We start from the raw sequence: 23,525 nt of genomic DNA on the forward strand, positions 1-23,525 counted from the left end.
TAACTAATATTTGTTTAACTGGATTCACCATATCAATACGTTATCTTTCAGTATTCCAAGACACTGTATTCAGGATTTATACAGACAATCAATTAACTTGATTTCAATGGGGATAGTGTAAAAAAAAAAAAAGTCAGTAATTACTATACTGTGGTATCCGAAATACCACTCTGTTTTGTTACACTAGTAATTTTCTGTTGACGCCATTCTGTGCTAACTGTTGGTAAACGTGGATGACTTACTGATGATCACTTTAATCAAAGTGCCCACCTAAATGTTTGGATGGATTCTTTGTGCTACGTTACCACTCTCAAAAACAATAGTCACCAAGTAGATATGGTCTCCTGGTATGAAAAATCTAACTCTTGCTACTAAGTGATTTTTAAAATCATTGCAGCTGTTTGCAAAAGGCTGGCTGCTATCTCCAAGTTAAAACAAAACTCCTGATAAATTAGATACATAAGTTTTAATTGTATATTTTCCCCTTGTGGTCATTTTTCCATTATTCTTATGTCCGTCTGATACTGCAAAATGGTGTACTAACTACCATCACAAAACTGAGATGTCTGTATTATCCTGTGTATGCATTTTCAGTTATTAATTTATCATAATTTCTACAAATATCAATAATATACTGAAAGTTTATTTCTTAACTGACCTCCGTCAGTTTCAGCATTGTGTCATGATTTTCTTGGGTTTGTGTGCAAAGATCTCAAGAAAATGTTTCATATTTAACCTTTTTGAATACCATGCATACCCGAGCGGTTATGGTGAGGAGGGGAAGCCATTTTTTTTATGCCGTTGCATGGCTGTGGAGTGGAATACTATTGTTTGCATGTCTGTGCCGTAAAACAGTAAAAAATCTGTTTTACATTTAAATAATAATGGAACAGTGTATAACTTAAGAGTGGCCTTTGATATTTGTATTGCACCATGCACAAATAATCACATCTTTTAATAAGATGGTACCCACAAGCAAGAGGCTCTCCAACACCAATTTTATATACAAGTTCCGTATGAAAGGCACTTGTCAGGGAAGAGCTTCGTACCACAGGCTCCAATTTCTGGGTATATGACTGAGATAAATTTCAGTCATCTTTCTTTTTAAAGACCATAAAAAAAGATGGAAACATTAGCCCATATTTAAGGTGTAGGTTCTCTCCTCAGCTGTTTAGATTTGTTACAGCATAATGGTTCTTGAATATTGACTAATTACTGGCAGACAGATGAAAGCATAGTTGTTATTTAGACATAAATAAAGTTGACTTTAAATAGAATTATTCTCTTCTATTTTGATTTTCATTGTTATTTTTATGTTTTATTTGTTTTTGATACAGCCCCTGAAGCAGCTACATTTAGAACTGAACAACCGAAGACACCATTAGGTAATCATGGTAACTATGGGGATGGTCATATTTCTTTTTCCTTCTCATTAGAGATGTAGGCATGGTAGGTTCTTACTCAATGGGGTCATCTGTCATCACTTTTCATGATTAAACAGTCTTTTTTTCTAGGTACCTTTTTCATTTTCATATCCACCTTTGCATATTTTCCTTTACAGGAATGTAGTTTCATTTAAGTTGTTTGCTCTCTAGAGCATCCAGAAATACTCCATCTTTCTGAAGCCGTGTTTGTTTGTGTTTGCAATTTCTCTAATGTCCCTTGTTTTTTTCCTGGGCTCAAACTCAGCGAGTAATCCTACCCCATGCTTAGTTGATCTCGATACAGATACTGTCCAACAACACAATGTTTTCTTTGAAATTCCTTTGCACACCTGGCTTTCATTCATGTTCAGGTGTACGTGGTGTCAGGCTCAGATTCCTGGATAATTATTTTAATGCTCGAGTTCTTTATTTCAGCTCCAAAAGAGGCACGGCATGTTCCTTCCAAACCTAAAACATCACCAAGCCCAGATGTGCCACAAACCAAACCTGGTAAATATATCAGTGTTTTGTATCTCATACTGAGGTACTCCAGGACTATGTATACAGTCTTGTGTTGTGGCTGGTGTCAGACTGTGGTACTTGGGAAAGCTTTAACAATATATAAATGAGTTGTTTTCTTTCAGCTCCAAAAGAGACGCGGCGTCTGCCTTCCAAACCTAAAACATCACCCATCCCAGATGTGCCACCAACTAAAGCTGGTAAGTGCATCTTAATTCTATATTTCAGTGCAGTGACACTTATGATTTTGCAACTTTTCTACCAAGAATTGTTGGTGCGTGCATTCACGCGCGTGCATACACACACACACACACATTTGTGGCAATGGCAGAAGTCTATTACTATAACAGTGCTCTGCTCCACAGCTGTCATACCCTACCTAATATGTACACATGTTAATGAAATATACAGTCATTGTTTTACAGTATTTTACTCAGTGTGGGGGGAGGGGGTTTGTGCCCTTATGCAACAGAAGACTTTAGTCTTAATTTCCATAGGTTGGGAGAGAGATTGTTTATCTACTGTCTGGCATCTATCGTTTCAAGGGATTTGTTTATCTAGTGTCAAAAGACAAAGGTACCAAAAAAACCCTCCACTTTGCTCTTGTACATCACCTTCCATCTGAAGGTGAATGGTGACGATCCCCATCTTTGCTGTTTCTGTTGCTTGTCTGGCGATATTTTTATGCAACGCTGGGTGAAGAGGGCAAGATTCTCAGAAAATACAACATACGAGGGCAGCACCAACAGGAAAAGGTAGAGACTGAGATCTTGTGTACAGGGTATGGCAATGCGCACGCACCACGGGTGGTGTGATTTCTAAAGCACACTAATGTGTTGCACATTAACTGGTCCATGTAGACCCTGCTGGTGCACATCAATAGGTGTTATGCTTTAATATATATTAAAGCACACTAGGGAACCTTGAGTGATACCAGCAGGGTCTACATAGACCACTTAATGCATAACGCTTTAGAGTGCTTTAGAAATCCCCTCCCTTCTGTAGCGTGCATTATCCCAGCTAGACAAACTCTGAATCTTCAGCTACACAAGAGTTCTGTTGGCACAACTAAGAGTGGGAGGAACAAAGGTGTAACCCATTCTTCCACTGCCACAATCTGCAGAGCAGGCAGGGGTCACTTCAACCTCTGACCTCTTCTCTAATCTATGCTGTGTTGTAATGACAGGCTATCGGCCATTATTAGCACTGCTCAGGAATTTTCTGGTGGAATTATTTTCTGGAAGAAATTTAATTTTCCATCGAAAAATCTAAATTAAGGCTCCCTGGCAGCACACCTGTTTTAATGTATAACTTTGTGAATCCTTTCAGCCGCGAAAGAGAATCGACGTGTCCCATCTAAACCAAAAACATCACCCAGCCCAGATATACCACAAACAAAATCTGGTAATTATATCATTGTTTTGTATTCTTAAATGTCAAGGTTTTATTTTTCGCAATTGTACTTCAAGGGACTGAATTTTTTTAAACTAACATGTTAGCATCGTAGCATATCAAGTCTCTACTTCTCAGCCATCAGCTTGTGAGCATCTGCGATCTCACATTTTACACCTACAGATGAAAACTACAGAGATTTAATGACCATTTTCATTTTTATCAGTAATGTTATGAAAATGTTTACATACACTTGTTAATGTACTTTAGGGAACCTATCAATTAAATTATGAGACTTATCTTTTCAAAGAGGTAAGAAACTCCACTTTTTTGAGTAACTACCTATTCATGGAAATCAAAATAAAAGTTACATTTCCTACCTGGAAAGTTGGAGCGCAGATGGTCACTCCTAAAGTTAGACTTCCACTGATTCACTTCAGACGTGAATAAAACTGACAAACTTCTTGAAACAGAACTGAACTCAGAGGAAAATGAGATTTTTTTTTTCCCTCAGTGGTGGTGTAGCCTTGTTGGTCCCAGGATATTAGAGAGACAAGGTGGGTGAGACCAACTTTTATTGGACCAACTTCTGTTGGTGAAAGAGACAAGCTTTGGCGCTCACACCAGAGCTCTTCTTCAGGTCTGAGAAGTGTACTCAGAGCGTCACAGTTAAATACAAGATGGAAATGTTTAGCATAAAAAGTTAACACATATTCCAAGGGACCATTCAAAGGGAAGTGGCCCCTTAACACCACTTCACTGAGAGGTCAGATATACAGTGATTGCTTTATGAAAAGTGTTCAGCCATGGGTGATATGATGTTTTTGTCTTTTATCATTTTTCTGTGAGAGTTCATTTGAGAGTGGAGTGATTTTCTGGTTTCATACACATAGTTGTTATTGGGGCATTTAGTGCACTGGATGGGGTACACCACATGTTGTGATAGGCATGTGTAGGACCTCTGGATCTTGAAAGGTGTGCTGTGGAAAGTACTGATCATCGTAGCAGTAGAGATATGTCTGCAGGTTTTGCATCTGCTTTTATGGCAAGGTCTTATGATGCTTTTAATTGGTGTATCCTAGCCCGTGGGGAGCTTGCTTCTGATGTTAAGCCTGGAGAGGTTGGGAGTCGTTTGAGCACCAGAAGAGGGGGTTCAGGAAAGATTTCTTTCAGGATGTGGTCCCTGTCGAGTATGGATTGTAATTGTTTAATGATACCCTGTATGGGTTCCAGTGTAGGGTGACAGGTGACAGCCAGGAGTTTGCAGTCAGGGGGTGTGAGGGGGCATATTGAAGCAGGTTTTCTCCAGGTATTTGGGTGGCCTGTTCTATTATGCAATCTACGTCTCTGGTGGAGTGCTCTTGTTTGGCAAAGGTGGTTTTAAGTGTGTTTAGGTGTGTATCCTGGACTTTCTCCTTGGATCATATTCTGTGATAGGTGAGTACCTGGCTCTAGATAATAAGATTTCTTGGTGTATCTGGATGTGTGAAGGTAGGAGTGGTGATCCATGGTTTTTTTGCATATAGCTGACTGTAGCATTCCATTGTTGAAACTGATCATGGTGTCCAGGAATATGATGCTGATGCAGGAGTGTTTGAGAGAGAATTTGATGGATGGCTGGTGGTTGTTGAAGTTGTGATGGAAATCCATGAGGGAGTTTAGGTCGTCTGTCCACAGGATGAAAATATTATCGATGTATCTCAGGTATATCATTGTTTTTGTGGTGTATTTGTCCAGAAATTCTTCCTCGATGTGGCCTATGAAGAGTTTGACATATTGGGGAGCAAAGATACCACAGAATATGCTCCAAGGAGAAAGTCTAGACCCTGCCATAACAACAGATACAAAACCTGCAGACATGTCTCTGCTGCTATGCTGATCTGTGCTTCCAACAACAGTACTTCAAGATCCATGGGTCCTACACATGCCTATCACAGCATTTGGTGTACCTCGTCCAGTGCACTAAACGCCACAGTAACAACTATGTGGGTGAAACCAGACAATCACACTGCTCTCGAATGAACTTTCACAGAAAAATGATGAAAGACAAAAACACCATTATGCTCATGCACAAAAACTTTTCACAAAACAATCACTCATTTGGCCTATTAGACCTCATTTTCAAAAGAAACTTGCACAACAGCTTCAAAAGATGAGCTTTGGAGCTTAAATTCATAATTGGATAGACACTAAAAATCATATTCTAAATAAAGACACTACAACAATCTGTAACACACTAACCCCCTTTTTTGTCCTATGACTGGAGAGGTGGTAACAGGCCATTTCACCTTGAACAGTCGCTTAGAATATGTAACTACGTATGCTACACTCTCTGGTCCACCTTGTATTTAGCTGTGACACTCTGAATACCTTTGCCAGACCTGAAGACGAGCTTTGCATAAGCTCGAAAGCTTCTATCTCTCACCAGTAGATGTTGGTCCAATAAAAGATAAGACCTCACTCACCTTGTCTAACTCATATTTTTTCTTGGTGAATAATTCCATTATTTTGTATAATTAGATAACTTAGAGTTTTAGAAAGTCTCACGTTAAATCAATGCACTTTTTAAAAGCAATATTATTCATAAAAGTACTTATCCAAGCTATTGCAGAAAACTAAATAAGTGCAGTGGTAAATGAAAAGCAGTACTCCAGCTGTTCCAGAAATAGAGATTCTGTATTCCAGCTGAGGATTTGTGGAGAGTGAGGGAGTGGCAAAGATGGTTTTAGCCTGTAGCCACAGTGTTCAGGCTTCTCTTACTTATGCCTAGCTGCTCCTGGTCCCAAGGAAGGGGTGACATATAGCTGCTATGGTATCTCAATGGTACCCAGAAATTCCCCTTACACAAGGTGAACGCCTAGAGGGCTGATGGACCAGATTTAAGGCTTCTTTGTGAATTATTGTTTATCTTTGCATTTTCCTTTATGGCTCCTTCAAGAACTAGTACAATACCAAGCACACAGCTAACAATTAATGCTTACTATAACTGGATTCAGAGCTTATAGAATGCCAGCATTCAAGATACTGCCATCAGCTGACTCTCAGCCAATTATTTTGGCAGATTTCACAGAAGCTACCTAGCACTGCTGCTCAAAGCCCAAGCGACTGCAAATCCTTCATAAGGCTGTACTTCTGCCATGTGATTGGTATTTTAGGTGGTGGTAGTTTTATGTGGAAAATTTACCAGTCTCACTGCCATTGCCAGAAGCAAAATCCAAATAAAAACACTTCACACTAACTTAGTGACCTAAATAAATTTGCAGTGTATGTTTTCCATCACAGCTATTTTTGTTTCACTGTTCACATTTGACTGATATTTTTCAACTGTTACTGAACAAAAATCAGCTGTGTTAATTTTATACTAAAAGCTTTTTTTATACAAGAGTGTCCTGAGGGAAATTTGGAGTCACTTTTTCTCTTTAACGCCTCTCAAAAGTTATCTAGGGAAAGATAGGAAAAGCTTTAAGGAGCAATTTATGCCTTCATATGTGAGCACAACTCTCATTGATGCTGAATGTCTATATGGAAGACTCAGACCTGTGTTCAAGCATGCATTTGAGGGCAGAATTTGACTCTTAAAATGCCTACTGTAAAGATTTATCCCAGTCCTGAGAGGTACTGATCAACTATTGACTCCCTGCAGCTCCTACCTGTGCTCAATCCATCATTTGGCCCACTTTTTACAGTTAAGATGTGTTAATTAAATATCTACTGATCACTAAAAGAGAACTTATTGTGTATTAACATTGAAAAGGCATGGATCAGTCTAAAGAGAATTATTCTATCCTTCAATGATTCATTAAACTTTATTCTGTTTTGTGTTCTTAGATACCTCTGTTGTTTGGAACTGGGGATTTCTATCCACTCTGTTTTCTTCACAGGAAAATCTCACTTCCATTCTCTTGTACTTTCTCATTTCACTGATATCTACAGGAGTTAAGCATGCATATCATGACGAGAAGTGCCTGGGTACAGCAGCTATCTGCTCTGAAACACAAATGGAAAATCTCAGTCATCCTGCAGCCATGTCTGTCTGTGTTAATAAATTCTTGTCTTAATCCTTGTCAGCTTGGCTCCAAACAGGACAAGGACGTCTGTCCCTTGCTTGCTTGATCATTTTTCAAATGCTTTCACATGCCAGGCCATCGTTTCTCTTTTAACGGCCTGTGCACATATGACTTTCAGCCTTCTTCACTGTCCCCATAAAAAATTTGTTTCCTTGTTGCAGGCAGAAGGCTTGCAGTGTCTGTGGCTTTACACCTGCGGTTACACTTTTATTCCTGGAGACCGTAAACATTTATAAGAGGTTCTTTCTTTCAGTTCCAAAAGAAACTCAGCGGGTTCCTTCCAAACGTAAAACATCACCCAGTCCAGATGTGCCTCACATTAAACCTGGTAAATTATTTTGCATTTCATTGTGCTTAAGTTCACATTTTTAGCAACTCTTCTACAATGGACTGTTGGGGGGAAAAATGGCAACAGCAGAAATGCAACTAACGTTTTATCATTATAGCTAAAGAAATCTCCATTTTACTGCAGTTGAGTAGTGAGTCTGATGAAAACAATCAGTTGTTTTCAGTGTAATAAAGGGGCCTTGATATCCTACAGGGAGAGCTGGTAGCAACCGCTTTATTTAAGTTGCCTAACACCTTCCATTTTAAAAGATGCTTGTAATTTATATTTAAGAAACTTTCACACTTCCATTGTTTGCAGGATGCCTTGGGAATTTGGCAGAGAAAAAGGCCTCAGACTCGGGAAGTGGTAGTTCCCTTGTCTCATCAAGGTCCTTTCAGGTTCAGCTGAGGTTAAAAATCATCATTTCTCTCTGGTCAGTTGCATTCCTCAGGAAAATTCTGGCAGCATGCCGAAACAATAACTGAACAGACAAACAATTCAAAGTGTCCGGTTCACACCACCCCCAAAGCACCAGCAGCAGAGCACACTGCTTTGGGAACATCTGGAGCCTGCCAGAACAGCTGTAGCAGCGGGATATGTGTCAGTGTAGAAAGAGAGCTGAGCCGGGCTCCCCACACACCTTAGGCCCAACACAGGAACTCAGTGTCCTTTATATCCCCCCACCTTGGGGCACCACATAAGGCAAGAGCTGCTCCAACTCCTGGACAGGAGGTGGGGAGGGCAGGAAACAAGGAGAGCTGGTCCAGGCCAGGCTCCCTTCAGCCACCTTGGAACCAGCATATAGTGCATATACCCTCTCTGGGATAACAGCCTTCTCTGGATGCCAGATAATGTAGTAGTGCTGTAGTTCAAATGATAGAAATCTGGGCTGAAGATTCAGGGTGCAAATCCTGCTGCTGATGGCATGATGGTAGGCTGTCAGTTGCACATAATAGAATTTGTTTTTACCTTTTTCCTCTTGAAAAAAATAACTAGGCAATTACATACAAAAATACATTCAAAGAATGTTATTTAACTCGCAAAGTCCCCTTATGTGCATTTGTTATGATACTCTCTTTAATTATATCGTCACTATTTGTTCCATATGACCCCTGCCCTGATTTAGAGCACAGGAAGGACAAACAAACGTGCAGCAATTAAGTTCACATGAATCTGGCATTTCGTAACTTTACCACTTACATAACATTCTCCTTACATTGTTTTGTGTATCTAATTTATTATTTATATTACAGTAAGACCCAGAATATTCTAGTCAATGTACAAAAGGCTGAAGAGTAAAATTTAAAAGAAAAAAAGATTTATTAAAAGTACTACAGATAGGAGGTATTTTATAAACGTCTAAGATAGATAAAGCATGAGAAATCATATTGATAAGGTTCTAAGGCTGGCCCAATTTCTCAGAGTATAGAAATGTAATCAATATGAGAAACACTAAAACTGTGCTGACACATATATCTTACTCTGATCCTTTGTCGTATAACACAAACTTTCCACTATCATCATTGATCCTTACCTCTCATTAGACCTCTCTGTATGGTCCGCATGGGTTTTAATCAGAGCTAATTGAAAAAGCAAATTTTTTCCTGTGACAAATTTCAAATGAAAAATCTTTTTTGTTTTTCAAAATTTGTCTATTGAAATATTTCAGTTTTCCCATGAGAAGTCTGAACAATTTGAAATGAATTTTTAATGAACATTTCAGAAAGAAAGAAAAATGTGTTTTGTTTGACTTAAAATGGCAAATTTTTTTTTTGGTATAAAAACATAAAAAACAAAATATTATGTCAAATTAAAATAAATGAAATTTTTCATTTCAAATTGACAAAGTGACTTAAAACGTTCCATTTTGTTTTGTTTTTTTAAACCACAAAACCAAACCAAAACAACATTTTAAGTCAAAATTAAAATTTTTTGTTTGGAAATTCCCTGCAGAAAACCAAAATTTTTAATCAGAATCGACATTTTACTGTGAAAAATTTCAGTTTTGACAAAATCCATAATTTTTGGTGGGAAAACCTTCCTTGTGAAAAATTTTGTCCGCCTCTAGTTTTAACCATACCTAGTCAGAAACTGTTGTAACAACCATTGCAAAGCTAAGTATATTATTAATGATACCATCGGAAAATTAATACACATGTTCAGGCAGTGTTAAAAGTTCTCCTATTTCATCTTTGTGCACAGTATGATTACTTTGTACTAAGAGAGCCCTGAACCAAAACACTGGATCAAATTGCTTTTCAGTCTTCAGGGAAATCTGGATCTCGATCTGAATTTTGCTACCTATACCTGTCTATTTTTATAGATACATCTGTGTGTGTATAAAGTAAAGAGAGCCTACTACAGAGAATTTTCATATAAACAAGGAACAGCATGAATGTAGAAAGAAAAGGAGTACTTGTGGCACCTTAGAGACTAACAAATTTATTTGAGCATAAGCTGAATGCATCTGATGAAGTGAGCTGTAGCTCAAATAAAATTGTTAGTCTCTAAGGTGCCACAAGTACTCCTTTTCTTTTTTGCGGATACAGACTAACACAGCTGCTACTCTGAAACCTGTCATGAATGTAGAGTATGTGCCACCATGTTTAGTTAATTAGCCACTTACAGTTTGTATGGCAGCTTCCACCTTCTCTGTATATATATGGAACATATAGTAAGAAGATAATCTTCTTACTATATGTTCCATTCTGTGCATCCGATGAAGTGGGCTGTAGCCCATGAAAGCTTATGCTCTAATAAATTTGTTAGTCTCTAAGGTGCCACAGATACTCTTGTTCATGTTTAAATGTTTTTCTCTTTAGAAAAACAAAACAAAACAAACCCCTCAAAACTCCTTTTAAATAAAGCCTAATAGTAGCTACTTATATCTTGTAAGTCTCTGATTGCAAATGCTTGCTATTTTAAAACCTCCTGGGCCAGATCTTCATCTAATATAAATTGTGTAGCTTCATTGAGTCCCTTCATCTCTCTCAGGATTTATCTACATTTTTTCCAGCAGGAGTCATTCCATCGCTCCAAGAGCCAGTCACTGCTACAACTCCTCATTCTCTTGAACGAGCAAAAACAACAATGGGTAATAATACTTATTCAATAGGTAGTCGCTTTGTTTTGTTTGTTTTCATCCCCATCAGAGAAGAAATTCCCAGGAGAAGCTCATTTTATGCCATTAAATATAATCATCAAACTTTCCTGTGCTTCTAGATGCATGCTTGTCCTTTGGCTCTGAGCACACAATGTTGTTTGCTGTTCCTCACATGAACAAATCTTTTTTTTACAGCAGCAGGACCCGTCAGTCCAATCTGAATTTTTGAATTCATAACAGATGGAGAAAATGCTTCAGTTTCATTTGATTTTGGAAAAATAGCAGTCATATATTCTGCTACCTTACTTTGGGAAAGACCACATACTAGAATTGCTCTTTGATAACTGTACAATATGATCTAGCTGGGTGTGGTGTACTTTTTAGGATCTTTATGAGCTTTTCACGTAGGTGACTTGCCTCTCAGACTTCTTCCCAGAATACAGATACTTCTCAATCTTTGGGCTTGTCCACACAGAGACTTAGTGTGCAACAAGTTGGGATGTAAATCTACAATGCACTAGCTTGCCACTCACAAACTGGCCATGTTGACTCTGCTACCATGCTGTAAAAGTTCTGTGGTGCACACACTATAGAACTTCTAGTGTGTGGTACTAGGGTCTACTTGGTGACTTAGTGTCTGGCAGGCTAGCACTCTGTACATCAACTCCTCAAGATAGTTAAGTCCAAAGCAGACTGCAAAGAATTACAAAGGGACCTCACAAAACTGGGTGACTGGGCAACAAAATGGCAGATGAAATTCAGTATTCATAAATGCAAAGTAACGCGTATTGGAAAACATAATCCCAACTGTACATTTACAATGATGGGGTCTAAATTAGCTGTTACCACTGAAGAAAGAGATTCTGGAGTCAATGTGGATAGTTCTCTGAAAACATCCACTCAGTGTGCAGCAGGACTCAAAAATGTTGAGAATGTTGGGTCTCATTTGGAAAGGGATAGAGAATAAGACAGAAGATATCATAATGCCTCTATATAAATCTGTGGTGCCCACAACTTGAATACTGTGTGCAGATGTGGTCACCCCATCTCAAAAAAGATATATTGGAATTGGAAAAGGTTCAGAAAAGGGCAACAAAAATGATTAGGGGTATGGAACAGCTTCCATATGAGGAGAGATTAATAAGACTGTTTCAGCTTGGAAAAGAGATGATGGCAGGGGCAGGATATGATAGAGGTCTATAAAATCATGACTGGTGTGGGAAAGTAAATAAGGACATGTTATTCACTCCTTCTTCTAACACAAGAACTAGGGGTCACCAAATTAAATTAATAGGCAGCAGGTTTGAAACAAACAAAAGGAAGTATTTCTTCACACAAAGCACAGTCAGGGGAGAGAGATTTCTCTAAAGCAGTCTATGGTAGCCCTCACTCTGCAAAGAAAGTAGCATAAACATAGTATTTACCCAGAGTGTTCAATGGTAATTCGGGCGTAGGTGCTATGCTAGCTTCTGCGGATTCCAGTTCATTTTTACTGTGAGCTATGAGAAAAAAGAGAGTTATTTTTTTCTTTCAGTACACATTCGTTTTACACTTTGTCCACAACACGCTAAGCATGCTTCAAGCCAGAACTGACCAGACTGGTTTAAGAGCTGTAACATCTCATTTCATAAATGTAGCATGCTGTATGATGGGGTCTAAAATGGCTGTTACCACTCAAGATCTTGGAGTCATTGTGGATAGTTCTCTGAAAACATCCATTCAATGTGCAGCGGCAGTCAAAAAACCTAACAGAATGCTGGGAATCATAAAGAAAGGATTAGATAATAAGACCGAAAATATCATATTGCCGCTATATAAATCTATGGTACACGCACATTTTGAATACTGCATGCAGATGTGGTCGCCCCATCTCAAAAAAGATATATTGGAATTGGAAAAGGTTCAGAAACGGGTAACAAAAATTATTAGGGCTCTGGAACGACTTCCATATGAGGAGATATTAATAAGACTGGGACTTTTCAGCTTGGAAAAGAGACGATGAAGGGGGGATATGATAGAGGTCTATAAAATCATGACTGGTGTGGAGAAAGAAAATAAGGAATTGTTATTTCCTCCTTTTCATAACACACGAACTAGGGGCCACCAAATGAAATTAATAGGCACCAGGTTTAAAAGAAACAAAGGGAAGTATTTTTCACACCACGCACAGTCAATGTGAGGAACTCTTTGCCAGAGGATGTTGTGAAGGCCAAGACTATATAATAGGGCTCAAAAAAGAACTAGAGAAGTTCATGTAAGATAGATCCATCAATTTTATTAGTCAGGATGGGCAGGGATGTTGTCCTTAGGCTTTGTTTGCCAGAAGCTGGGAATGGGCGATAGGGGATGGATCCCTTGGTGATTACCTGTTTTGTTCATTCCCTCTGAAGCACCTGGCATCGACCACTGTCAGAAGACAGGGTACTGGGCTAGATGGGCCATTGGTCTGACCCAGGATGGCCATTCTTATGTTCTTATCCCAACTTGCCATGCATTAACTCTTTGTGTGGACAAGCCGTTTCTATTTATTTTCAGTCCTTTGAAACAGGACTATGTTAATGCAAACTACATACCTTCTAGTTCCAGCCAACATGGTTGAGGTGGCGCAGTCAGAGCAGAGCACATTAGAGCACTGTACAAGTCACAACTTTCTAATGTGCTTTACTGCACAGTGTAGACAAGCCCTTAGAATCTGATTGTGTCTTGGGCTTCCCATTACTTCAAGCCCAACTCTGGAAAGCAGACAATTAGTAACTCCGAGTTACCATTTTCCTTTTCACTCAGCTTCCTAGAACTGGATTGCCCTTCATGCTCCTTGTTTGTTTGTTGTTTTGTTTTTCTCCCTTTCTAGTTTGATAAGATCATCTTTCCTGTCTTGCCTTCACTTCTCTATTTTAATAAAAATTTCAGCTCTCTAAGGCCTTCTTTGAGGCAGTCAGCTTCTTAGCACCCCCAGTCCCACTCCCAATCTCATCACCTAGCATAATTAGAAACAAATTCAAGGTGCCTACATACCTTGGAGAATCTTTTTCTTCACACAGTATGAATTTTCTAGGAGAAAACATTTAAATCTTCAAAACATGCAATGTTGCCTCACAAGTTATTTGTATCTCTTCTGTAATACAGTATGGAAATCCAGGAGCATTATCTTTCCCTGAGATCATCCTGCCAGTCAGTGTGTTCCTTGTCTCTCTCCTTAACTCTACAATGAGGAAAAAAGGATGGATCTTTTACAGCTAGGACTGTCTATATGGCTAAATCCTGATTTTGAAATACATAATCTCTTAAATGCCATTTCCAGCTACTCAGGAAGATCTTAGGAAAGGAATAGGGAAATGATTGATCATTTTGCTCATGAAACTGTGGGAAAAACACTTCCAATATCTCAACAGATTTTTTCAATGAGTAGAATTTGGTGAAATAAAGCAATGTTTACTTGTGAGTTTTTTAATGATGTTTTCCTGTTTCTGAGTGAATTGGAACAATTTAATTAAATTTCCAAATTTTTCAATATTATTTTATAGAAAATATTTTTCATTATCTGAAAATTTGCAGTGACCGTAGAACTACTTTCTAAAAATATCACATTTTTTAAATAAAGGATGGAGGTGATATTGCCTCATGAAAACCACATGCTTAAGTTGAGTAAGCAGTGGGCTGAAAGCTAAGTGGTTATCCGACAGTGGCATCTTTTAGAAAGCATACAAGCATGAATTTTTATGTTAAAATGTATTTTCTTGTGAGATGTTTCAGGAAAGTGGCTTGTTGCTTTTTTTCAGGCTTTCTATGCATAATTTTAAACCTGCCTAGATTTTTTGAAAATTGAAATGTAGTGATTGCAAAATGTCGAACAAATTTGCAAAAAAGTCACACAAGTGTTCCTGGCACCTTTTTTTTTTTTTTTTTTTTACCAGTTTTACCCAACTCCGTTAATAAGGACATCACCTACAATATTTCACTCAGTTTCCTTTCCTTGATAGTTCTTAAGATCAAGGAGATTTCCTAAGTTGTTGAGATTTCATGTCTTTTCCAGTAAGAAGAGACTTGACTCATAGAACAAGCAAGTGTTGCTGGAAATGTAGTAGCAGATGTACAGAAACTGATATCCAAATATGTAACACTCTTCATTGTGTCTCATAAATTCAGCTAATTTAAGATATTATTTAAAAGGTATTTATTGAAAGGCATTTTCTGCACCGATGTTTGGTTTTGAGCTCTTTACACAATTTGTATAAGACAACTGAAAGAAAACTGTAGGACTCCAACTGCCACCATAGACCATACAAAAATAAAAATGGACCACCTACAGTCTCTTCCCAACTCCAAGCAGCAGCTCTCTAACCCATCTCTCCAATCACCTCAACTAGCTCCCAGTCAGCCCTCTTCAGAAAAGCTTGGGTGGAACATAAGCCACACAGGTTTTTATTCTGAACTTTAATTATTCATGCCCCAGTTGGAGAGTTTCTGAATGAATCTAAGGTAGATACCCTTTATTTGGGCTTGTGGGCAGAAATAGATTTTTTTCATTGTAAATTTTATCAGTCGTAGTGAGAAGATGGATGCTTCTTAGAGTAGAGTTTATTAACTACAGAGTGCATGGCTCCAACTATCTTAATCAGCAGTCTAAGACATGTGGCCTCAGCTTCGTAGATAGGTCTTGGCCAATGTTTTGAAAATTAAATTGGTGCAACTTTTCTCCATCTAAGTAAATACTAATATCTATATTGTAATTGCTGGTTTATACTGTTTCTCGGTAGCTCCAGAAATTAAAATTTTCTATTATATGAATATTTTACTAAAACAATGTCCTGTTTTTGCTCTGAAAGAGCAAAAGAATCAGTACTTGATGTATGCATTAGCAGTCACTTGTGAGCCATCTACATCTTCACCAAATATTATTGTATATTCGTTAGGTTACTTGAGATCCCTCACATGGGGTGAAACGTTTCTTCAGCGTATGGGTTTATAATGTTTTTATTTGAATTGCCTTTAACACCCAAATATCCACATTGTGGTGAATTTGCCTATTGTGAGGATATGATAGTCCCTCTCCATTACTTTTTCACACCAATATGGATCACAGACCCCACCACTATCACTAAAAAAAAAATTTGCCATAAATACTAAGCATACTCCTAATAATATTTTTTTCAGTTGAGGATATGCTGCATGGCAAGATTTCTTGGCTGAAAGATATGTAAAACAACTTAGAATTGAGTAGCTTTGTAGCTGGAATCAGGGGGGCTGATCCATAGATCCAGTTAGGTGGAGGGGTGGACTAACAGAAAAATAACATAGTGTCCAATTCTGTCCTCAGGCATTCACATACAGGAGAATGTGACCAGTAGTGTCCGAATAAATTATCTTTTGTCAGGTTAGCTTGAGCAGCCCCTTCATTGTATCATGTTCTGTTTCTCTTTTTGTCAACAACTTTCTCCTGTTTCATCCAGAGGTGGACGTTCTCATAACACTGGGAATGCCACCTACTTCATACATAGCAATTATTATTGAAACAAAATGCAGCATAATTTTTTCTTCTTTTTTGGGCATTCATACTAAGTGATTTTCAGCATTGCGCTTGCATAATTTGCCTCACAGGTTATTGGACACACATTTCCTTGAAGGCCGCAATCACAGTGTGTTTCCTTATAGAAATTTGCAATTATAGTCCAGGGGTGTTTGTTTTTTTTATTTCAGCTTCAAGTGAAAAACAGTTCATGCCTACTAAACCAAAAACATCCATCAAGCCAGGAATACCACAGACCAAACCTGGTAATTGAGTCATTTTTGTAATTCTGTATATTGAGGTTTAATCATTCATTTAGCCAGACCTCAGTTGTTGTGCTTTTCAGAAGCATTCAGCCAATTTCTCCTTAGTTATTCCTGTGTAGCTCTATTCAGCTGTGTTGCGCTGGGGTAAGTGATGGCAAAATGTACACCTCTGCATATGAAAACCAAAAATACTTTAAAGCTGACAGATTTATAATCCCAAAAAGGAGAGGCTGAACCCCATGCCACTATTTCTCGTTTCCAAAGGATTTTCAAGGAATGGCACGTGATGAACCGTAATTGTTTCAGTACTGGAAGATTCACTGTTTTGTTTTGTTCTTTAAAAAAACGTTTGGGTGGCTGCATACATGAAATCCTTTCTAATTACTTTCTAGTCATTTCTCTTATCTGTGTCTTACACTTCCCCTATGGGGATTGTTATAATGACCTCCTTTGTAAAGTGCTTTGAGATGTACCAATTAGAAGTGCTATATAAGAACTAAGTAGTAGTATTATATTAGAGCAAAAAGCAATTTTAAAATGGATACTTTTATATCTATCTCACCACTGCTTGTATATTGTATTACAAATATAAAGCAAGAAGCTACAAGGAAGATCTTAGTCAATTTGTTTCTGTCAACAGTCAGTATAATTGATATTGTGTTATTCTGTGATTTGTAAATTGACCCTTTTGGGGCGGGGGTAAGGCAATTGCTTTGAATAACCCAAATGCTACCTATTTCCATTGCAGTTTTTGTTTTATCTTGTGTGCAGAACTGAAGTTCATCAATTCTTTTTTTATTTTAACATTCTTTGCATTTTTCCCCAACAGCAGTACATCGAACATCCCCACAGCCACTCATAACAAAACCTTCTGTCACCTCTAAACAGACAAAGGCAACAATGGGTAAAGAAGTTTTCTTACTGAAATTGTTATATTGGTATTTTTCTCTTTTCACCAAAGAAAACTCTTCTAGAAAGTTATTTGGTACTGCAACATTTCATTCTCTTTCATTCTCCTTCTACATGTATGCACATCCTTTGCCGTGGAAGACTCATAGCTCTGTCTTAGAAATTATCTCTCTGCCACTATCAAACCTGCTCAGAAGCACCCATTAACCTATTATTTCTTATCTGTCAAAACTGAGTGGTCCCACTTTCTCAGAGTATCAGAATTTTGGCCACTTTCATCACTATATCAAGTCATCCCACAGCGCAGCACTGTTAATTTTCTTCCTTTTGAGCAGTCATTTTATTTCAGCTTCCAGAAAATCATGAAATTGTTATTGTCTTTATTGCAGGCTTGTATTTCCTGTGGGCTAAACATGGCATTGGACTATGATTCCTGAAGAATACAATAATAATCCTTCTCCTTTCTTTCAGCTCCAAAAGAAACACGACTCATTCCATCCAAACCCAAAACATCTGTCAGGCCAGAAGTACCACAGACTAAACCTGGTAATTGCATTATTTCTGTAATTCGATATAGAGGCTTACAATCTTTAAAAATGTTATTGTGGCACTAGCTTAGCTACACATGTTGACATTGGTTAGTGCCTTGATGAATTGACGAACATGGCATATTGAAAGATGTTAAGGTCATTTTATTTAATTGAGCACACAATAGTGAATTGTAAAAGAAGAGGACACTGAACGGGCTAGCGTGATTTGAATCTCTCCTTGTGGAAAGCAGGTGACAAGTCAGCCATTTGTTCACGGTCGTTTCATGTTGAATTTAAGAAATATCCGTGGATTGTTTTTAACCCATAGAACCCTTTGATGCGTCTTTGATATATATGCATTTCTATAGCGGCCATCACTCTTCTTATGGAAATTATTGTATGAAAGGGAACCATGAATTGATAAGGCTTTCCTCACCTTTTCAACTATCCTCTGAATTCAGGTCTCAGAATCAGACTCCAAAAGAGTCCGGTGACACTAACCAAGCTCAGGCTTAGCCAAAAAAAGAGGAGCCTTGCATTGTATTCTGAAGCTCGTAAGACTTTACACAACTGTTCCTCTCTGGAACTTGCAGAGAGTAGAGACTTTCTGCTCTGTTGAACAGGTGCAAACTTAGAATAATGCTATGGACTTCAGTAAGATGTCTTCAGATTTACACCATCTAACTGAGGGAAGAATCTGGCCAGGGACGGTACTTTCTAGATCACTTTGTTCTAGGCAAAAGGTTCAGTTTGTAGATCTGCATTTTCCCTAAGAAAAGAGACTCTTCTAATCAGTAATAATAGGAGAGATGGAAAAACTAGTGGTGACTCAGATACTATTGTGATAGGTGCATTAGATAATACAGATGCACTGTTATAAGGGAGGAGACTCCTGGTTCTTTAGCCCCGGGCCACAATCCTGAAGTGTATTTGTGCACAAGAATGAGGGAAAGTTATCCAAATACTTTTGGAATCTTCCAAATATTCAGTTTTAGTTGCATTATTAAATAAGGAAAACTTTTAGGGTGAGTAATGACAGGAGGAAAAGGAGTTCTTAATTTTTCCAAAGTGGTGGCCCCAACCCTCGTCTTTGAATTGTCAATTATATTTGCTCTTGAGGCAGACAATATAGTTGATGATGATATTTTTAATCATTTCCTTTTTCTCAGTCCTCTAGCACTGTGAGAGAATATTATCAATAACTCTGTTCTTTAGAGAATTGTACATTTTTTGTTGTACCTCACAAATAAAAATTGAAACAGATAGTTAATAAAAGAGAAGGTTAAGTTTTCAAAGGATGATTTTGAGAGACATCCTTATAAGTAACCGAGTCACTCTTACGAGAGGAATCAGTTGACTAGATCTAGCAGTGGTCACATCAGTGGACATTAGTGTTAACAAAACTGCAAAGAAGTGTGCATCTGAGAAGAGGATGGTAAGGAAATTTAAAATATACAACAAATAGGAAAAGCATTATTGCTATACATGTGAATACTTTAATTAAGTATTTGAAAAATGAACTTTCTGTAGCTGGCAATTGTTTAATTAGAGTGCTATTTTATCTTGTAAAAGAAAAACCTGGTCTTTGATCCCGACCCCGCATACTACTAAGTTGACCTTTGCTTCTATCCCAAATGTCGCTGATATTTTATTTCCTGCTACTCCAAAAACAGTGCGTCTGAGATCAGTTAACCTTGTAACAGTTCATGTTGTTGATGGGTCTAAAGTGACTTTGGGCAATGAGAATTTTTTTGCCAGTTTTTGTCATTACCTTTCCCCTCTGCTTTTGGAAGATGACTGAAATTATTCTTTTATCAATAGCTAAACTTTCCTTGTTTCTCTCCCTTTTGTTTACTTGTTGGTCATGCTCCAGGGCTCATGCATAATACTGCTTCTGATTTTCCAGTCAGTTTGTTTGCTGTTCTTTCTAGGAACACACATCTGATGCACAAGGCTGGACTGTCATCTGCAATGCGCTGCCCTGACCCCCTAATCTTCTGTTGCCTGTCTTATTAATGCTTTGTATCCTCCTAGTCTCAAAGATTATATTTTCAATTAAAGCCTGATTTTGAGCCAGGTTTCCAGCACTGAACCTTTTCACTTCTGGATTGCACAAACAGAGTTTTAATCCTCCTCCTTCTTGCATTTAATTTGTAGCATCTGATTTTAAGAAGACATGATGTACATTTAATAAGTTCTGACGTTTTCACTTTCAGTTCCAAGTGAAACATACCAGATTTCGGCCAAGCCCCAAACTGCTCTAACAACTGAAAATCCACACTTGAAAACTGGTAACTGATTTGTTTTTCTTAATTCAGTGTTTTGAGACCGTTAACAATCTCTGAAGTGGATGAGTGCACTTTGCACTTTAAGGTCAAATGGTGTATACATTTTTACCTAGAACACTGTATTCCAGGTACATTTTAGTTTTTCTCAGAAGTCCAAATACCATACTTTGTGTTTTTGGAGGGGGAGGAGGGGGCTCAGAGTCTGAGCCAAATTCTGCCCTCGAATGGACATGTGCTGCTCCCATTGGAAAAAAAAAATTGTGCATGCACATCCATGAGCAAGATTTGGCTTGGTAAATTCACAAAATGTGCTAATCTCATTTAGTTCTGTACTTGGAACTCAAGGGCTCTTCTTCTTCAAGTGATGGTCCCTACGTGTATTCTACTGTGGGGTGCACATCTGCCTGAAACCAAAAAATGTTTGCTAGCAGTTTCCATTGGTCTGCACCTGCACCCTTCTCCTTCTTGTGCTCTGGAATTCCAAGACCTATGAAGGAGGGTTGCTGATGCCCCAGATTCCCCCTCATAAACCCCTCAACTTTCTGCAGAGCATGGGGCCTACCCAGTTGGTGGCAATCCCCATTAATGACTCCATCTTAGAACCTGCCAAGGTAGTCTGGCATACCCCAGCCATATATTCCCCCGCTCCAAAGAGGACAGAAAAGAAGTACTTTGTATCAATCTAGGGAGCAGAATTTTTACTTACACACCTTGCTCCAAACTCCTTCATAGTCCAAGCAGTCACTGAAAGATACAGGCAACATCAACCAAGATCCACCCCCTTCTGATAAAGAAGCTTTTCTCTGAACCTATTTGGGAGAAAAGATTTTACTTCAACCAGCCTGCATTTCTGCATAGCAAATTGCCAGGCATTAATGTCAAAATACAATTTTGTGAATTACTCTAAGTTAACAGAATTTACTAACCAGCTGCTGTAGGATAGAGTGCAGCTCCAAGTACTCATTGAGGAAGGTAAATTGATTACCAGATCATTCTTCCAAACGTCAGTTGGTGCAGCGTACACGCCTTCCAATTGATGGTGTTGGCTATTGTCTGGTGTAGAGTGTCATGGCTTCAGTCCTCAGGGAAGTCCAACCTACAGTGGAGGATTTTCCCTTTGAAGACAACTGTCTGTTCTGTGAGAAGGCCGGTAGTTCATTACACTCATTGAAGGACTCAAAGGCAACCCTCTGCTCTGGGGGATCTATACTCCAGTACCGTGGAGGAAATTCCACAGCCACAGTGGTATAAGCAGTGACTGGCACCTCACCACTTTTATGTTCAGAGGGGCTATGAACCACCATGGGAATGACAGAGGGTGCAGCAGAGCAAGCAAACATTCCCGCCCCCCCCCATCCAACCCCAGCCTGCTGCTAAGAAACACTTTTGATGGGGACCAAATCATGCCAGATGCCACGTCTGTCCTCCCAGATTTCTTGTACACAATTTGGTGGCCATGTAGCTTGTTTCTCCCACGCTTGGCAGATGATAATGACTGACACATGCATTCTTCACATCATTCAGACTGGCTACACTATAGAGTTAATCTCCTCTTCCCCATCAAAACCCCTTCTCCACCCTTCTTCAGGAACCACTCTCACAAGAGGTTGTTCATCCAAGAAGTGGAATCCCATCTTCATCAGGAACCATAAAGCTGGTACCCTTTGCCCAGTGTTGAGGGGGTATTTAGTCAAAATACTTTCTAATCCCCCCTCCAAAAAGGAGGATGGAGACTCAGATCTCAAACAGCTCAGTGTCTTTATCTGCAGATTGAAGTTCAGGATGGTCACCCTAGCTTCAGAACCTTCTGGTCAGTTCAGAACCTTCCCTCCTGTGATGAAACCTCAGTCCTCTCAGCATTAACAAGGCTTCCATTTAATCCCCTGGCCTCATGCTCTTTGACCCACCTATCTATAAAGGTTGCCTTTCTGGTTGTCATCAACTCAGCTAGAAGATGAGGTGAGCTGGGGGTCCTTATGGCTGATCTGCTGTACATAATCTTCCAAAAGGGCAACGTTTCTTTAAGACTTCACCCTAAATTTATTCCTAAAATAATCTTGGATTTCCATCTGAATCAAACAATTCACTCACCTGTTTTCTTCCCAAAAACACATGTCACCAGTGAGGACATGATACTTTATTCTCTAGATATCCACCAGGCTCTGGCATTCTACCTACAAAGAAGATATTGTCTAGACTCTTTGTCCTTTGCAGAATGGTTGAGAGGGGAAGTGATCTTTTCACAAAGACTTTCAAAGTGGATATGAGGCTGCCTTGTGCTGTGTTGCAAGTTAACAGCCATCCTCCCCCCAGATGTGAGAACCCACTCAACTGGGGCCAAGGCTGCTTGGATACCCTCATTTTGTGATGGTCCTCTCACTAAAATATGTAAAGCAGCAACATGGCGTTCTGTCCATACCTTCATGAGACACGTCCTGATACAAGTTTCAACAGCTAATGCATCTTCCAGCACAGCAGTCTTCCAGTCATTGGTACCACAGAGGTCCTCCACACCCTCCTCAATGAATACTGCTTGTCAGTCACCCACAGTGGAATACACATAGGGACTATCACGCTAATAAGAACGAGAAATTACTGGTAATTAGGAACTGGAATGCTTCGAGATATGTTGTCCTGATAGGTATTCCACTACCTGCCCTCCTTCCCCTCTGCTTTGGTTCCTTTGCACATGATTCATGGTGGAGAAGGAACTGGAGATGCAGTCAGTCTGCACCGCCTCTTACGTTCTCAGTTCAGAGCATGAGGAGAATGGCACAGGCAGAAAATCTTCTGGTCTCAGACACGTGGAGCGCATGCATGCCCCACAGAGGAGTGCAAAGAGGGACAACACATCTTGAAGAAGTTATTGTACAAGACTGAGAAAGACATTACTTACCATGTGATACTTTTCATTGGAATTCTGTGGGATAGAGTTTAAATAATTAAAATTAGCCTGATTAATCATGACTTCCCCTTTTTCCTGACTATGTAGCCCTGCATACACACAGCTTCTGTGAACCTCAGTGGGAGTTACGGGTGCATAAGCGCCACCTTATTGATTGAGGAGAAGGCACAAAAAGATAGCTGAGTGCATATTTCAGACAATGAACACAGGGACTTTCAGAAACCAATTTTCAGAATTTTATCTCATTCCATGTTTTTAGTCAAGTAAATGAAACTTGCAGGGAATGTT

At 38.9% G+C, this 23,525-nt stretch overlaps 1 protein-coding gene across 24 annotated transcripts in view; it reads left to right on the top strand.

The window, feature by feature from the left end:
- The window catches only part of LOC102940233 (ABI family member 3 binding protein), a 377,733-nt gene that overhangs the window by 281,166 nt on the left and 73,042 nt on the right, over positions 1-23,525 (top strand). For 13 of the 24 annotated variants that reach the window (XM_043538550.1, XM_027824062.3, XM_043538553.1 and 10 more), the window contains 10 exons: positions 1,338-1,385; positions 1,860-1,934; positions 2,069-2,143; positions 3,273-3,347; positions 7,656-7,730; positions 10,750-10,824; positions 16,531-16,605; positions 17,435-17,509; positions 17,986-18,060; positions 20,261-20,335. In XM_043538550.1, the coding sequence (XP_043394485.1) occupies positions 1,338-1,385; positions 1,860-1,934; positions 2,069-2,143; positions 3,273-3,347; positions 7,656-7,730; positions 10,750-10,824; positions 16,531-16,605; positions 17,435-17,509; positions 17,986-18,060; positions 20,261-20,335 (723 nt within the window). Of the gene's footprint in view, positions 1-1,337; positions 1,386-1,859; positions 1,935-2,068; positions 2,144-3,272; positions 3,348-7,655; positions 7,731-10,746; positions 10,825-16,530; positions 16,606-17,434; positions 17,510-17,985; positions 18,061-20,260; positions 20,336-23,525 lie in introns of all 24 variants that reach the window. The other 11 variants (XM_043538551.1, XM_043538552.1, XM_043538557.1 and 8 more) reach the window with 3 other exon arrangements.

This window comes from Chelonia mydas, chromosome 1 (genome assembly GCF_015237465.2).
Source record: "Chelonia mydas isolate rCheMyd1 chromosome 1, rCheMyd1.pri.v2, whole genome shotgun sequence".
NCBI classification, from domain to species: Eukaryota; Metazoa; Chordata; order Testudines; family Cheloniidae; genus Chelonia; species Chelonia mydas.